Raw genomic sequence first — 17,867 nt, 5'->3', positions numbered from 1 at the left:
AGGCAGAGCGCGGTCTCCTACGAGTGGGAACTAGCTCAGGAAGTCCTTCAAGAGATCTTCGCCCTTTGGGGAACGCCGCAGGTGGACCTGTTCGCGACCGATGCCATCTGGAAGTACGAAAGGTACTGCTCGAGGGAATTTCCTCTGAGAGGAGCTCTCGGAAACGCGTTCATCATGGCATGGCTCTTCCAGCTACTATATGTGTTTCCTCTGATCCCCGTCATTCCTCAAGTTCTCAAGAGGTTGCGACGGTTCGGGACCCACATTGCTCCGGATTGGGCCAGGAGAGCGTGGTACCTGGACCTTCTAGACATGTCCATCTGTCCTCCAGTCTGTCTGCCCCAAAGATACAATCTACTCTCGCGAGAGGAAGGTCGGGTTCTCCATCCAGAGGTCAAGACTCCCAACCTTCACGCATGCTTTCTGAGAGGTTGAGATATAAGGATTGGGACCTTCCAGATGACGTGATGGAGGTGTTGCTTTCGGCTAGGCGGCCGGCAACAAAGTCACTGTACCGTTGGCGTAATTTTTGCGACTGGTGCATAGGAAAGAATGTTGAGAATTTTCAGTGCTCAATTCCAGAGGTTCTCTCCTTCTTGCTTTCTTTGGCCCACAGAGGTCTTCAGGTGGCACCATTAAAGGTTATCTGGCAGCGCTACCCATCTTTAAGCGCTCTTCTGAAGAATGCTCTTATTTTGAAATTCCACTGATCACTCTGTTTTTGAAAGGGCTCATGAATGTGTTCCCGCCTTCGCAGTTTCAGGTGTTGGTCTGGGACCTTAATTTGGTTCTGAATTTTCTGATGGGTGCTCCGTTTGAACCTTTGCATTCTTGTCTGTTACGATTGTTGACTTTTAAGACTATATTCTTAATTGCAGTTACATCTGCTCTAAGAGTGAGCGAGTTGCAGGCACTTTCTTCTAAGCCACCCTTTTCTTTGTTCCACAGGGACAGGGTTGCATTGAGAGTACGTCTGTCCTTTCTACCTAAGGTAGTGTCAGAATTTCATTTGAGTCAGAAGGTGGTACTCCCCGCTTTCTATCCTCCTCCTCCTCCTCATCCTAGGAAGGAAGATGAACGACTCCATAGGTTTGATCCTAGAAGAGCCTTCAGCTTTTATCTCTCTAGAATGGCCAAAATCAGAGTGGACGACCAGCTCTTTGTGGGGTATACTGGACACTGATTAGGACAGCCTGTTTCTAAGCAGACCTTGTCTAGGTGGATTATCCTCACTATTTCGAAATGCTACCGGTTGGCTGGTACGGACCCACTTGAGGGTTTGAGGGCTCATTCCACCAGGGGCCTTGCTACTTCGACAACCCTACAGAGGGGTGTGCCAGTGAAAAATGTGATGCTGCGACGTGGTCTTCCATACACGTTTGTAAAGCATTACTCCCTGGCTACTTCACATGCTCAGGATGTTGCCTTTCGTAAGGCAGAGCTTTACTCTGCCATTTAATTGGGTATATCTAAATTCTTTTCCCTCCTCCAATCATGATTAATGCTTTGGGAGTCTGTCATAGATGAGGAATACGTTGGAGGACACAATCCATTCGAAGAACAAGTTACTTACCAAACTGGTAATGTTCTTTTGACTGGATGTTCCTCCAACGTATTTCTCATCGCCCTCCCAGCCTACCCCTCTCAAGAATTTCCCATGCCATTACAGCTTCCGCCCGCAAGGCTAAGTGCAGTCAATGCTGTGTTTTGGGCACGTGTGCCACACGTTGTGAGGGGGAAAAACATGAACTGAGGCTACGGGCGCCGTGTGCGCTACTTATCACATCCGGGTACGCCCCGAGGTCTTGGCTGGGCTTGAGGTTACCGAACGGATGTTCGAGGCACGTGCCGATAAGGCTTCTACCGGGCCTAGGTCCGAGGTCCCTCGTACAGAGGCTAAGGAAACCAACAGTTCTGAGGGGCCGGGCAAGGCCCTGTCGGTGACAGCGCACCGTTCCCGCTCTTGTGGTGACACCAACCAGATCTGTTGAGGGGGCAAAGAAGAAAGTGTCTTCTTTTACCGGCAGTGCCGAGGCTCTTCCTTCGAAGGCTCAGTTGGCGGTTGGTATGTCGCAGAAACATTCCAGGCCTCATAGTACCGTCTCTGCCGAGGTTCCTTACGTTAAGTCTAAAATTAAGACCCCTGATCCATCGACAGGGACCCCTGCCTCACTTCCTCACGTGCCTCAGTTCCCCTCAGATGAGGACAAAATGACGGCCGTTCCCGCAACGACAACGGCGACCATTTTAGGTACTACCCCCTACAACTACGCCATCGGTCCCTGGTGTAGGGTTCGGTCCTTCGGGTGAACCTAAGGTCCCTTGTGCGCATCCTTACCGGCCGGTTTATGATTGGAACGCCCGGGTGCCTCTTCCGCACAATGTTTCGTTGCCCGCGGGGGCGGCTCCCTTAATTTATGTGGATACGTCGGCGGAGGGGCCGGTGTGGCACCCTTCCCCGTTACGTCCCTGGATTTGTCCACTTCATGAGAGGCCTCCTCAGGTTCCGAAACAATCTCCCGAGGACGCTTTTTTCGGTAAATTTCAAGCGCTTATGCGCACCGTTCCCATGAGGGAATATTTCAAAGGGCTTTTCAAGGAGATATGTCCACCCACGCCTCCGGCTCCGCCTGTTCCGATGGTGGTTCCGCCGGTGACTCCCTTGCCCGTGGTGCCTCCCCCTGCGCTTCCGCCTGTGCCACCATTGTCCCCAGTGGACAAGGCAGTGCCTGACACGGTTTAGCAGGATCCTGACCTGTCAGATGACCCTCAAGGCGATCAGGACAACGAGGACCTGCCCCGCTCTACCAGAGCTTTCCATGACCGGGTACTGGACATGATGAGCTTCTTGGATGTTCCGGTGCCCGAGGCACCTGCTCTGCAGGAGGGCGTGCTTTCTGGGGCGTTCACCTTGTCTCCTTTGGAGCGTACCGGCCTGTTCTTGCAGAAAGACGTTCTGGCTGAGGTCCGTAGAGTTTGGGAAAAGCCACACTCGGGACTTTTTGTCAATAAAAAGATTGACGCGAGGTACAGGCTGCATTCTTCGGAAGAAGTGGCCTTGTCGTCTTGTCCGCCTCCCTCCTCCCTCCTCCACAGTGGTGGCTGCGGCTACGTTGCAATCCAGGCCTGCAGCATCCTCCTCAGCGACGGGAGGAAAATCATTGCCAATTCGGCCTTACAGCTCAGGCAGGCCAATGCAGAATTGATTTTGGCGGGAGCTAACATGCGGATGTGGAGAGGTCTGTCGGAGTTTGAGGAGCACATTCCGGTCGAGAAGTTGGAGGATTTCAGAGGAGGCCTTTCCGATGCCAGCGTCTTGACCCAGGATCTCCTGGAGGCTGCGGCTCATCACGTAGACACCTCGGCTCGGGGTCTAATGCTTGGGGTTGATACCTCGCGGCAAGCGTGGCTGCTTGCCACTAAGTTCTCGAAGGAGGTGCAAGACAAGGTTCTGGACCTTCCATTTGATGGTAAGGAGCTTTTTCACTCTTCTACTGATGTAGAGCTCACCAAAACCAAAGACAGCACTCAGACGGCGAAATCATTGTCTGTTCTGGTTGAAGCTCCCTTCAAGGCTCAAAGGCCATTGTCGCAAGGTCGACCTTCCTCTGGTTTTAGGGGCTTCCTCGACCGCAAATCTTGCAGAGTGGATACTCCTGCGGGGAATAACCGCCGTAGACAACAGTGTACGCGGTATTTATCCCGCTCCTCAGCATCCTCATCAGGTTCAGGTGGCACCACCACCGATAAGCCTGCCAAATGAGGGTTTTCCGCGCTCGCACGAGACCCCGGTGGGAGGACGCATTGCGTCTCATTGGGAGGCGTGGCAGGCCATCACAGAAGACAGATGAGTCTTGTCAGTCGCTCAAGCGGGCTTCCGCTTACCTTTACCCCCTACGCCACCCCTCAACCCTCCTTTTCAGCTGTCGGGCTCACCCTCCCTCAAGGCCGAGGTTTAGAAACTTCTGCACCTCAGAGCTGTGGAACCCGTTCCCCTTGGGGAGCGAGGGAGGGCTTCTACTCCAGGCTGTTTACTGTGCCCAAACCCAACCAGGCTGGCCTGCGCACCGTCCTAGACCTTTCCCAGTTCAATCTTTTCCTACCCCAAGAGAAATTCAAGATGATCACGCCCAGCCAGATACGCTCCTCCTTGCAGATGGGCGATTGGCTCAGCGTTGTGGATCTTCAGGACACGTACATGCATATCCTGATTTGGAACCCACAAAGGAGATATCTCCGCTTCTCTTTGGGAGAGGAGCACTTCCAGTTTCGAGTGCTTCCTTTTGGCCTCAGCTCGGCGCTGCGTGTCTTCACGAAGATGATGTCGGTGTTTGCGGTCTAACTTCGTCTCCAGGGTATCCATGAGTATCCATATTTGGACGACTGGCTCTTATGCCGCTGTGCGCCCCGAGGCCTTGGTGGGGCTTGGTGCTACCGAACGGATGTTCGAGGCCCACGCGAGTAAGGCTGTTACCGGACCTGGGTCATGGGTCTCTCGTACAGAGGCTAAAGCTACCAACATTTCTGAGGGTCTGGCAAGGCCTTATCGGTGAAGGTTGTTTCTCACCGTTCCTGCTCTTGCAGCGACACCAGATCTGTTGAGGGGGCAAAGAAGGGAAATTCTTCTTTTACCGGCAGCGCCGAGGTCCTTCCTGAGAAGGCTAATTTGGCAGTTGGTATGTCGCAGAAACATTCCCGGCTTCATAGTACCGGCTCTGCCAAGGTTCCTTATGTTAAGGCTAAAGTTAAGACCCCTGATCCATAGACGGGGACCCCTGCCTCACTTCCTCACATGCCGCATCTCCCCTCAGCTGATGACAAAATGGCGCCCGTTCCCGCCACGACCGCGGCGGCCATTTTGAACGCTACCCCTACAGCTGCGCCATTGGCCTCAGGTGTAGGGATGGTTTCTCGGCCTTGTGCGCATCCTTATCTGTCAGTTTATGACCGGAATGCTTGGATACCCCTTCCGCACAATGTTTTGTTGCCTGCGGGTTGGGCACCTTTGGTTGATCTGTCCATCCAGATATAGGAGTGGGCCATGCTTCATGGCATATGGCTGCTTGCGGTGCACATCCCGGGCCAGCTGAATGTCACAGCGGATGCCCTCAGCCGGCGGACATTGGTCAGCTACGAGTGGGAGTTGAAGGCGGAGGTCCTCTCACGGACTTTCTTGCGTTGGGGTACACCGGATGTGGACCTCTTTGCTACGGTGGTAAAGCAGAAGCTTCCTCGTTATGCCTCCAGAGGGGGGCTGAGAGCCTCCTCTCTGGGGGATGCTCTCGAGATTCCATGGCACAACATGAGAGCTTACGCCTTCCCGCCTCTGCCTCTAGTTCATTGTACAATTGGGAAGCGGAAGAACTCTGTGAACTGTTCCCTTCTGCTCATGGCCCCGTGGTGGCCGGCCAGTTTTTGGTTCTCAGAACTTCAACACCTGTCGGTGTTTCCACTGATCAGGTTACCAGTAACCTCAGATCTTCATCAAGGGGAACAGCAGATGTGGTACCCCTTCCCACAATCGCTCAGCTTGGCGGCATGGTGCCTGAGTTCAAGTCTTAGAGCATTTTAACTTGTCTACGGATAACATGCTTATTATCCAGGCAGCCAGGGAACCCTCGACCAGATCCCAATACAGGAGTAAATGGCTCAGGTTCTGTCGTTGGTGTTTGGAAAAGCAGTTGGATCCAAGGGTGGCTACGATTGACATGGTGCTGTCCTTCGTGTCCTCCCTAGCAGAGTCGGGTGTTTACGTTCTGTCATGCAGAACTTACCTTTCGCGGTTTCTGCTTATCTTGCTATAGGCCAATACTCTTATTCTCTGAGTAACCCAGTGGTTTAGAGGCATTTTGCAGGCTTGACACGCCTCTACCCTCCGGTTCGTAGTCCGCACCCGCCTGGGGACCTAAATGTAGTCCTAACGGCGCTGTGCCATAAACCCTTTGAGTCAATGGCTACGGTTGACCTCAAGTATGTGTCCTGGAAAGTGTCCTTTCTGGTAGCCATTACGTCAGCGAGGAGAGTGAGTGAGTGAGTGACCTCCAGGTATTGTCGGTGGAGCACCCTTTCTTGGTCTTTCACAAGGACAAGGTAGTCCTTGGGACGAACCCAGCTTTCCTACCAAAGGTAGTGACCGAATTCCATCTGAATCAGTTGATTTCCCTTCCGGTCTTTTTTCCGAACCCTGCCTCAGAGGCGGAAAGGGTTCTACACTACCTGGATGTCCGAAGAGCTCTTAGGTTCTAACTGGACAGGAATTCCGAGCTTCGGAGCTCTTCCCAACTGTTTGTGACCTTCGGTAAGCCTCAGGGCAGGCCGGCGTCTAAGGCATCTATTTCCAGATGGATTACCACCTGTATCACGGAATCTTTCACCGTCCAAAAGCTGAAACCTCCTAAAGGTATCCATGCACACCAGGTGCGAGGCAAGGCAGCCGCGGTTGCTTTTCAGATGTATGTTCCCTGGGAGTCCATCGCTAAAGCGGCTACTTGGGCCTCCCCATCTGCTTTCTGTAAGCATTACTGCCTCGACATGAGCTCTAGCGCTGACGCTCAGTTTGGTCAGGCTGTGCTGAAGAACCTGTTTCAGTAAAGGGTATTTCCATCCACCCGTAGTTCTTATAAGGAGCGCTTGGGAATCTCCCACAAGTATGGAGGAAAGGGGACGGGACGTAGGAGTATTACCAGGTTACTCACCGTAGTGACCACCATACTCCTAGTCCATAGTCCCCTTTCCTCTATACGCCCGCCCGCCGTCCCCTCTAATAAGGTTCCTCAGTTATTGCTAATGGGTCTTTGACCCTGCGATAGAAAAGGACTGATGGGCGATGCGTGGGGCGGAGCCAAGGTGGGCGGGGTTACGGCCGCGTGCCGGGCCCCGCGCAGGAAAGAGAGGAGGGACACATTTTTGAAAAAAATGTGGATGCTTTTTACAAAGTGCTCCGGTCCCGTCCCACAGGACGGAGAGATGTCCCATAAGTATGGAGGAAAGGGGACTATGGACTAGGAGTAAGATGGTCACTACGGTGAGTAACCTGGTAATTCCGGTAGGGTCCAGGAGCTTGGTGCAACCCTTTCCAGCGAAGAATTGCAGCAGGCACTGATGCAGGCCTCTTCAGGATACTTTACCAAATGGGGAAGCCCAGTTCCAGCAACAGTCACTGCACACTGGTGACAGCAGGCCTCTCACCAGCCATGAACAAAGGAAGCCTTCCAGAACAGGACTAGTCGATGCAGGAAGGCGACTTGTAGGACTTGCTGGAGACCCCTGAAGTTCTGGGCCAAAACAAAGAATGGCAACACTTGTATCGTGGTACCCCAAAATGGAGCTGGTTAGTCCAGTGCGTGGTCCAGGGACACTTCCGAAAGCTCCAGGCTGCAGGATCATGAGAAGGCGTTGAGACTGGTTGGCCCCACCAGAAGAAAGGATTGAAGTGCCATCCAGTGTCTTCTCAGATCAGGTAATTCAGCAAGGCTTAACTGGGACAGCAGCAAGACTGTTTGCCAGACCTCTTCAGGATTCTTCCACAGGTCTTCCGTCTGCACAGCTACACAGGATACTTGGCTCCTCTTCTGATCTGCTGGAATGGCTGCAGGACTCCTAAATTCGGGTGAGCGATCAAACGCAGCCCTGCAATAGTAAGGATCTGCACCACTCATGCACACCAGCAGTGGTCCAATGAGGGACCACTGTGGGACTGACTCATGCATGCACACTAGACATACTGGCTCCAGTATGTGAACAGACAGTCCCAGCCCACTTCCTGGACCCATACACATATGACATGGACTAGCCACTGTAGACCAAAGGGATTTTCTTTTCCCAGTACTGACAGTCTGAAGAACTACTCAGTTTTCCCATAACAAATGAGCATAAGGCCAGTGAAAGTGGAGTTCGCAGTGCACGTGTTCTGCTGTGGTCAGAAGCTGACCCAGGAGTGCCTGAGGGGCAGAAGGTGGAGCCCGGAGACAGAGAACCAAAGGCTGTGAGATCTGTGCTGCAGGAACACCGAAAGAAGCAACTGGCAAGTTTCTATATGAACGTAAACCCGGTATGCGAGTGTTTGAAGTTACCCAGAAGTTTACTTTGTATTGGAATGGTTGTGTGCTTAGTTCTGTTCTCGAAGTTCTCCGATTGAAGATTGAAATCCTTATTAACTTTTGAATAAATTAGAATACTTTCTAGCAGAATGGTCACGTGTACATGAAGACACGTTTTCGAAGGACTGAAGACAATTTACAAAGTTTTATAACGACGGAATGAAACAAATGAAACCTTTTTCAATTGTTATGAAAGCCTCAGAGTGCTGGACACGTTATTAAAGACATTCTATAATTATATATTTACCAACGAGGTGAATTGAATGAAGATCTTAAAGACTTATTGAATTCCGAACCAAATGAAAAGCAGATCAACATATCTTCATACATGCTAAACATCAAACTGAAAGAAAACTTATCTATGAAGATAATAAATGAAAGAAGCTTTTAAATTCATCCTGTGGCAAGCTCAAAAGTGAATACAACTTTAAATACAAGTCAAATTATATATGATGAATTTACAAGTAAATAAAGCTTTGAACCCAAGAAATCAATCCTTATTGAATATTAAAGTGAACAGAACTTCAACAATACAAGTGGGCAAAATATACCTTGGACTCCAAAGTGAATGGAACTTTGTAGGTAAACTTTAACAAGTGAATAAACTGCAACCTTCAGTCAAGACATTCTTGTACAAAGACCAACAATATCCAGAGGGTGCAAGTGTGGCGAAGACTTTTAAGAAAGCTGGAAAATATCCTTACACAGTGAAAGTAAATCTTGGGGATGGGAACCCTGGGGTTTAATCTGCTTATTGACTTGAGGACGGCGTCTCAAGATATTTTGTGTTTGGAACTGTATTTTGAAACTTGGGGAAGGGAAACCAGAGTGTTGGTTAACTCTGTATCATTCTTGAACCTAAAGCAATCCTGAGACTTTTATTGGAACTGCTTTATACTTGGAGAAGGGAGCTGAAAGAAAGCTGCAAGTTGGACAGAGCTCTGAACTTTGTGTTGAACACTGTTTTGTTGGTTATTGACGTCCCTACCCATTGTATAAGATAGGTTGTGAGGGCATGTATAGGCTTTGGTCACAGACCGATTCCTAAGTTGAACTTTTGAACTTTGACTTTCCTTAGTTTTGGTTTGGTAGGGAAATCCCACCATAGTATAGGACAAGATAGGCATTTTTCCATCCTGAGTTTCAAGTTAATAAAGTTTTATTGTTTATTCAGAATCTGTCTGTGTCTTACTCCAGTGGCCATCACTTCTGCGAAATAGGTGAGTGAGCTCCAGGCGTTTTCTGTTTTACCTCCCTATTTTTATTTTATTTTGTCTTCAAAGAGAAGGTGACAATGAGATTAGGACCGTCCTTTCTCCTTAAGGTGGTCTCAGATTTCCATCTCTCTCAGAAGATCCATCTTCCAGTGTTTTTCCTCCGCCTCACCCTTCACTGGTAGAGGAATGATTCCATTGGCTGGACCCGGTGTGGGCCGTCGCCTACTACTTGTCTCAGACGAGAGTGTAACCAGGAAAGATTACCAGCTTTTCATTGGTTATGCTGGGGCACGTGCTGGCAGAGCTGTGACCAAATGGACACTTTCAAGGTGGATCATTCTCTGCATCTGGGAATGCCATGATCTGGCTTGTTAAGGATGTGCCTGAGGGTCTGAGAGCTCATTCTACCAGAGGAGTCGGGCCACCACTGTCCTGTAGAGGGGAATCCCTGTCTTGGATATGTGCCAGGCAGCAATGTGGGATTCCCTTTCAGGTCAGGACTCCTATTTTGGAAGGGCAGTCCGCCAGAGTTTTGTCCTTTGCTCTCCTCCAGATCCATGGACTGCTATCGTAGTCTATCATGGATGAAGAATCCGTGGGAGGAAGAAATCTGTGGTCCCTCAGCATCTGAGTTCTGTGCAAAAGGATGGAACCGAGGTCACAGGGTGCTACGACGCGATATATATACTGACCAGCTCGTCATGTCCGGGGCGGGTTGCATTGAAGCGTATATGGCGGAGCCGACGCAGAGCATGGTCCCCCTGGTGGTGGAAATATTTCTGAAGAGCATCTGTGCTGTGGATAGTACGATCATAAATGAGGAATGTGTGGGGGGAACATCTATCGGAAAAAACATTACCGAAAGGTAAGTAATTTGTTCATACACCTGATTTCTTACTTTGCATCAGTAAAATGTCAATTGTAAAATTAAGTTTTTTTTGTTTGTTTTTTAATGTTCAGTAATGACTCATTGATCTAAAATCTTATTGTGTGCAGGTGAAACCCAATACACCAGTTCTGATGTGTTCTGTGCCGGGATTTGATGCAAGTGGCCGTGTTGAAGATCTTGCTGCTGAACAGAATACTCAAATAACATCAATTGCAATTGGTAAAAGGATCTTCAGTTGTTTATTTTAAAACACCCCATTGTTTGCCTCATTTTTATTAACAGTAATTGTTTGATGAAAGTTCAAATGTACTGATGTTTAAGAGTAGCTTCATTTATCCATGGGGCTAAACCATTATCCTCCTTTTAGGTTCCGCTGAGGGATTTAGTCAGGCAGACAAAGCAATAAACACAGCAGTGAAATCTGGCAGGTAGGATCACCAATCATCGCACCAACCATGGGTTTTGGTCGGTTATTTGGCATATTTAAATGAGTGTTTCATTGTGCAATTATTTGTGTATTTTAGATGGGTTGTGTTAAAAAATGTCCACCTGGCTCCTGGCTGGTTGATGCAGCTGGAAAAGAAATTGCATTCTTTGCAACCTCATGCAGGCTTCAGACTTTTCCTCACAATGGAAATTAATCCAAAGGTAAATCTGATTAATGCATGAAAAATCATATATGTGCAACTGAACACATGCAACAATACTAGTATGACTCTTTTCTTGCAGGTGCCAGTAAACTTACTACGTGCAGGTCGCATTTTTGTGTTTGAACCACCACCTGGTGTGAAGGCAAACATGCTGCGGACCTTCAGCAGTATTCCTGTTGCTAGGATATGCAAGGTAAAAAAAATCAGTCTTCACAATAAAATCTAATGATTATTTTAGACAACGCCAGATATTCAGTGTTTAGTCATTTTAGAAAAGATTAACAAGCACCGTGTGCGCTGTGTGTTTCTTTCTTAATCCTGCATTCTTTGTTCCTTTGGTATTTTAGCATAAAAACAGTGTATTTGCGTGTCCGTTGTTCTGTATTATATAGCTTATTAAAATAGAAATAAACTAGAACAGTGCAAACAACTGATGCCAGGTTCAATTCTGAGCAGCCCTGATGCAACAGCTGCTCCACATCAAATGCTAATAGACTAATTCTCCTGGTTAGGCTAGATTTGAAGTAGTACCCTTTGGGTGCACTACAACAACCTTGACCTCCTGGCAATAGGAACCCAACCTTTGGTATACGTCTGTGCTACACACGTTGGTAGCGCGATTGTGCAGCAAGGCTTATCTCAAGATGGGTCAATGTGAGCAGTAGGGGAGTTACACAGATTCAGTGACAGGTATTCAAATAAACTCTTACACACAAGGTTTCTCAATTAAACAATTATTAATTTAACAGTCAGTTTGAATAAGCCTTCTTCAGAAGGGGCAATATAATAGTAACGCACACATACACTCCAAAATACACACTCTTAGTTTCTCTAAATCAGCAAATACCCATTTGGGATGGCACACAGACACTTCCTACACCCTCAGGTGACTTAAATAGCTAGGACACTGGACATTAATATATCACTGTTGCATTTAGAGCAATATTTAGAAGTATGTCAAAGAAAAGGGTTATTAGAATAAAACAAGAGATAACACAAATATTCTGAAGAAGGTAAGTACCTTTGACCCCCCTATGCAGAGCAATTAAACCATTTCCTGGAAGGAAGGTAAAAGCACACAATCAGAGGAGAGAAGAGTCATTCAGGGAGCTAGGCCAGGCCAAAGTCAATTAGGCAAAAGTAACCAAGACAAGACTCAACTGAGATCTAGTAAGGTTATTCAAGAGGTAAGTTCTCTTAGACTGTATAGTACCTTTGTTTAGAAGAAATGGTTCCAGCTGGCTTCTGTTCCTGTGTGGGTCTGCCGATCCTATTGTTCCTGTGCCTCAGTCGTGGGGACAAGAGGGAGGACTTCTGGTGACTCCTACAACACAACGGGACGGTTGGTGACAGAAAAGGACAAACTTCTATTCAGTGGCACTTTGCGGTTTCAGCTCCTCTCGTTTCAGCAAATAGCACCACCGCGTTCTCTCGGATACCACTTCAGACTTTCTTCGCATCTGGGGTTCAGGACTCTGTTGAGGTGGCTCAGGCTTGGTCAGTCCTGCTTACTAGGAGTCCGGAGGATCTTCGAGCAGCTCGGGTCTGACTTAAAAGTGATGCCCTCCAATCTGGTGTTCCCCTCCCTGGCACTTCGGCTACTGCAGCAGCAAGGAAGTACAGCCCGCTCCGAGAGGATGTCCAGACGAGTTCACTTTGGAGTTGATTAGTCCCACCAACTCAAGGGGAGAAGTCGTCCTTGTAGGGCTTCTCTAGTCAAAACGAATTTGGAGCTTCAGCTCAGCAGCAGGGCTTCACCGGGCAAACCAATGGTCCAGGAGTTGCAGCAGGAGCCTCTTGCAAGTTTTTCAAAGCCTCGCCTTTTATGCAGATTTCTCTCATTCATTCCAGCCCAGCTGTTAGTCACACAGCAGGGTGGATGTCCTTGCCGGACAGCCAGCAGGCCAATCACCTTTGGGTGCATTCCTAGAACCAAGGAGATTAAACATAGGGAGTTTCGGGCACCTCCCTCACTTCCTGCCGCTTCCAGACATACTGGAGCCAGGGGCGGGCTTCACTCGTGAATCCCGTCAAAGACAAAGCAAACAAAGGGACCAAACCTGGTTTGGTGCACAGAGTGAATCTCAAGAAGGACCTTTCCACAAAGAAATGGGGGAAAAAAGAAGACTGTTAGGGAGAATTCTCTGAAAAGGCTAATTTCCCAAACCTAGTGAGTCCCCCAGCAGCTTTGCTGGATTTTTGGGGTTTATTTTTTTCTCTCCTGCTAAGAGTGAGATTCTTTTGCTCCCACTCTTAGACATGATTTGAGGTGTTCCTTTAACTTTCCATGGCCCTCATTACAACCCTGGTGCTAAACCATGGCGCTATTAGCACCATGGTTGGTGCCGGTGTTGTAACGAGTACGCCATGGTGGAATGGGGAAATACCGCCCCATTCCAAGGTTGGCGGAGCGGTATTTCACCATGGCCCTTCCCCATTCCCATTTTCGCCCCATAGGGCTCAATGGGACTGGGGAAGGCGCTAATTACGGCACCATAAATTACGGTGCCATAATTAGCTCCTAGGTCCCTTAGTCGGGCGTTAAGGGTTTAACAGCGCCGACACCTTTTACGGCGCCGTTAACCCCTTAACGCCTGGGTTGTAATGAGGGCCCATGTGTTTTATGGGCTATGCGGTCTTTTACTCCATAGGGTCTCATGTGTTTTTTTGATGTTGGTTACACAGCACCCTCTGTGCCGTAACCCAGCGGTGTCGTAGCGACACACCAACATAGACTCCATACCCTGGGACTGACTACTGTCTCCCAGGGCATGTAAAGTCACCATTGTCTTTACTAGTTCCAAATTATGAACAGAAACCAGTACAAACCATCATATTGTGGATGTACTGGTCAGGGCAATTCGATTGCCCCGGGGTCTGTTGTTCGAGGGGGCACGTCTCCGTCCCCCTGATCGAGTTTTGGCTGGTGGCAGTGGATACTACTTTTTATATTCGACCGCGAATATATATCTATGGGATTTTCCCATTGTTCGAGGCTACCAACTTTAATTATTTAATTCTTATAGCCTCGAACATACCGCTGGTTTATTTATTTAATATTAATTCGCCGGTTGGTATTTTTTGCCAGAACTCGATTCTAAAATAGCGTTTGTTCTCTTCTGTGACTCCAACCCAAGTCGAGCCCTTTGTTCCACTTTTTGGCGGGCTTCTCCACAGAAGCCTCCAAAAGTGGTGCCACTCTGTCTGGGTACCACAGGGGGTGTGGGAGGGGGTTTAGGCCCCCTGGACTGAGTTACCTTGGTAACTCAAGTCGCACTCTTGTGTGATTGGCCCAAGTGGTGAGCCGGCCGGCTCACCACTTAGCATGTTTGATTGACAGCTAGGCTGAGTGAATGGGGGTGTGCTGCATAAAAGCAGGGCTTTGGGGACTGGAACTTCAGAAGTCGCCACAGGAACTAAGAATCCGAGGAGGGAGAAGCTGAGCCGGCCTGCAACGACGGCACCACCAGTGGAGCCCTGCTGAACCGTCTCACCACTTTTCCCAACGACAGAGGAGATCTCCAGCCCGGAGAGTCTTCTTCCTTCGACTGGTGGAGACAAGCAGTCTACCTTCTTTTCGCCTTCCTGGAGCATCTCGTGGCCGCCTTGCCTGTGCCAAGCACCCCGGCAACTGGGATACCACATTTTCACCACTACCGCAAACCGAAAGGGTAGTACCTTTGTACCGGAGAACTCCGCGGCTGGTTTCTTCCCTGGCAGTGCAACGACCTTCATCTTTCCTCCACAACGAGATCTTCTCTTCCTCTGGACGACGCTACGACTTGCACCCGCTGCCAGGAACAACTGCCCCCGCTGGAGGATCCTCTCCATTTAAGGTACCGTGTTCCGCCTGGCTTCCCTTGCAACCGATTGAACGGGGTGTATTAAATCCTCGTCTCTCGAACCTGAGTTAGCCTGGGACACCTTAGCTAACTTTTCTGCACTGAACTAAACCTTTTTCGAACTACCTCCACAAACTTCGAAGACTCTGTGTAACTGTCTGATCTTGGGCCTCTTCCGCCTGGCTCCCTTGAAAGTGGGCCTGGCGCCTAAACTTCCTTGCTCACCAGTAGACTGTGCCTTCCTAACTTGCTGTGGTTCTTTAAAAAGTGTTTAGTGTGTATGCGTGCATAATTCTGCTTTTCCCTCCCTTTTTATTTAACTTGTTGGAGTGCCATCGAACGTTAAGCGCTCACCTCTGTCTGGAAATAAGTGGTGTTAACTAAGACTTGTCCAACAAGTAATCAGGGATGTACATATGATAATAGTGATTGTGTTTTGAACTTATCTTATCAATTTAGTGCTAGTGTGTTTTATAAGTGTGTGTAATTATAGACTTTTACACCCAATCTCTGGTCAGTGTTTGCTTGTGCTACTGTATTTCTGTACCTATTCTGTATGCTCTGTATACTGCCTAACTCTTCTTGAGGGAAGTCTGACTGCTCAGCCACAGCTACCAAGTGAATCTGTGTGGTACAGACTGCTACCAAGTGGGTTTACTGCCAAACACCTGTAGTCTTAAATCTTTTGCAGTGGTCCCTAAGGGAACTGCACAGGTTTCTGCCTAACAAAGACAGGGGCCATTTTGACAAAAATGGCGCCCAAGGGGGCTTTACTGTAGCTGTGAACGCAGCCCGCAGTAAAAACTCCAAATGGTAGTTAAAAGTAAACCACTGCCACCAGCTATTAATTGTAGAAAGAGTAACATCAAATTGTTACATTAAAAACTAGACGATGGGGATACCAAGTAACCCCTCCAGCACCCTATTGTAAGATAGTGTGTGCTTGGACTAGAAAGTTGCAATGTAAGTAAAGTCAATTTCACTTTACTGCTCTTGGAAACCGTAGATTTGCCAAGAGAAAGTATTTAAACCTTTGGGAAATCTAAAAGACTTCCCTGTGTCAATGCACTGAAGGTGCTGTGTGCCACAATGTAAAGATGATGCCTATGGAGTTTCAGACTCCACAATCAAGAGAAACATAGTTCTAATCACATTAACATACATGAGAGAGTGGGAAAAAGAGTCTCACTCTCTCCAGGTTACAAATTAAAAGTCCTTAAATCCGGCAAAGTTGCTGGGGGTCTCTAAGGTAGAGAGGAATTAGCAAATTACTGAGAATTCCCCCGCCCGATATCCCAAGACTAAGGGTCAGGAGGATTTAATCTACCCCTGGATGAATCTCCTTACTCCAGTCAGTCATACTTTCTGGAGAGACCATCAGCATTTTGGTGAATACAACCTGACCTGTGTTCTATGGTAAAATCAAACCCCTGAAGGCTGATGGACCATCTTAACAATTTAGGATGGCCCCCCTTCAACTGCATTAACCATCTCAAGGGTTGGTGGTATGTTTGAATTACAAAAGTAGATCCATAAAAGTATGGTCTAAACGTCTTCAAAGACCACACAATGGCAAAACATTCACATTCTGTGCTTGCCCACCTTGTTTCAGGGTCCTTCAGTTTCCTACTGATGAAACAGATTGGGTGGTCCTACCTTTCTCATCCAGCTAACTCAGAACTGCACCTATACCTGTATTGGAAGCATCAGTTTGTATAATAAAGTATTGGTTATAGTCAGGAGCTCTTAAGACTGGAGTTTGACAAAGGGCTTCCTTAAGTCCATCAAATGCCTTTGTGCACTTCTCATTCCACCTGACCTTCTTGGGGGAATTTGGGTGAGATCATCACATTTAAGGGAGAAGCTATGGTCCCATAGTTATCAATGAAGTTCCTATAGTAACCCGTGAGACCTAGAAAGGCTCTCACTTGGGTTTGAGTAGTGGGGGTGGCCCAGTCTTGTGCAGCTTGTACTTGCTAGGCAATGGCCTGATTTCACCTCCTCCTACCTCATGTCCAAGGTAGGCCACTTTACTCTAACCAATTTGATAGTTACTTGCCTTTATGGTCAAATGGGCCTGCTAAAGAGCCTGCAAAACATCTCAAGTCGTGAAGATGTTCTTTCCAAGTATGCCTGAATACTGCAATGTCATCCAAGTATGCCATGCATAGGTCCTCCATCCCATTCAGAACATGATTCACCATACTTTGGAATGTAGCAGGTGCATTCTTTAATCCAAAAGGCATTACCTTAAACTGGTAGATGCCTCCTGGGGTTGAAAAGGCAGTTTTCTCCTTGGCCTGGTCTGTCAGAGCTATTTGCCAATAGCCTGAAGTTAGGTCAAATGTATTGAGGAACTTGGCTGAACCAAGTTTGTCCACCAGCACATCTGTACTAGGTAAAGGATGGGCATCAGTCGTGGTGACTGCATTAAGAGCTCTATAGTCCACACAGAATCTCAACTCCTGAGATCCTGCCTTTGGCACTAGTACAACTGGACTAGCCCATGGACTTGTAAATGGCTCTATTACCCCAAGATCAAGCATCTGCTTGACTTCTTCCTTTATGTGGGTTCTTACATGGTCTGACATTCTGTAGCCCCTGCTCTTAACAGGGAGACAGTCACCAGTGAGTATATCATGCTGGCCCTAAGGGGTCAAGCCTGGTGTTACTGAAAACAGAAGGGCAAACTGATTTAACAGAAGTTTCCATTCCTGTTGTTCCAGAGTCAGATCAGAAGTGAGATTAACTCATTCTACCTTTCCATCTAAAGGTTGTCACCTGAGGAGGTCAGGTAGAGGTTCTCTCTCCTCCTCCTCTTGAGCAGGGGCTAGAAGCAAAGCTCCCAGTTCTGGTCTAGAGAAATGGGCCTTTGGGCGGTTGGTGTGAAATACCCTGGGGGCCTCCTTAGGATTGCCTAAGTCCACCAAATAATACACCTCCAAGTTTGCCCACAACCTTGAAGGGTCCAATCCATTTGTCCTGTAACTAGAACTAGCTGGTCTTGTGTAAACTCAAACATGTTGGCCTTCTGGACATTCCAATGTTTAACCAGAGCCTGACCTGCTTTCAAGTTCTCTGAAGCTTCTGTCATCATGTGTATCATTCTCCTTCAGGGACCTAACACATAGTCAGTGACTCTCACTGGCTTGTGGGAAGGAGCAGTCTCC

At 48.2% G+C, this 17,867-nt stretch overlaps 1 protein-coding gene across 1 annotated transcript in view; it reads left to right on the top strand.

The window, feature by feature from the left end:
• DYNC1H1 (dynein cytoplasmic 1 heavy chain 1) overlaps positions 1–17,867 on the top strand; it is a 2,031,190-nt gene that overhangs the window by 1,600,600 nt on the left and 412,723 nt on the right. Inside the window, exons 66-69 of the mRNA XM_069637760.1 lie at positions 10,313–10,424; positions 10,573–10,633; positions 10,730–10,853; positions 10,935–11,048. Of these exons, the coding sequence (XP_069493861.1) occupies positions 10,313–10,424; positions 10,573–10,633; positions 10,730–10,853; positions 10,935–11,048 (411 nt within the window). The remainder of the gene's footprint in view (positions 1–10,312; positions 10,425–10,572; positions 10,634–10,729; positions 10,854–10,934; positions 11,049–17,867) is intronic.

This window comes from Ambystoma mexicanum, chromosome 14 (genome assembly GCF_040938575.1).
Source record: "Ambystoma mexicanum isolate Mex_15411 chromosome 14, UKY_AmexF1_1, whole genome shotgun sequence".
NCBI classification, from domain to species: Eukaryota; Metazoa; Chordata; class Amphibia; order Caudata; family Ambystomatidae; genus Ambystoma; species Ambystoma mexicanum.
Note: the sequence above shows the minus strand (reverse complement) of the source record. Positions and strands in the feature narration are given on the sequence as shown.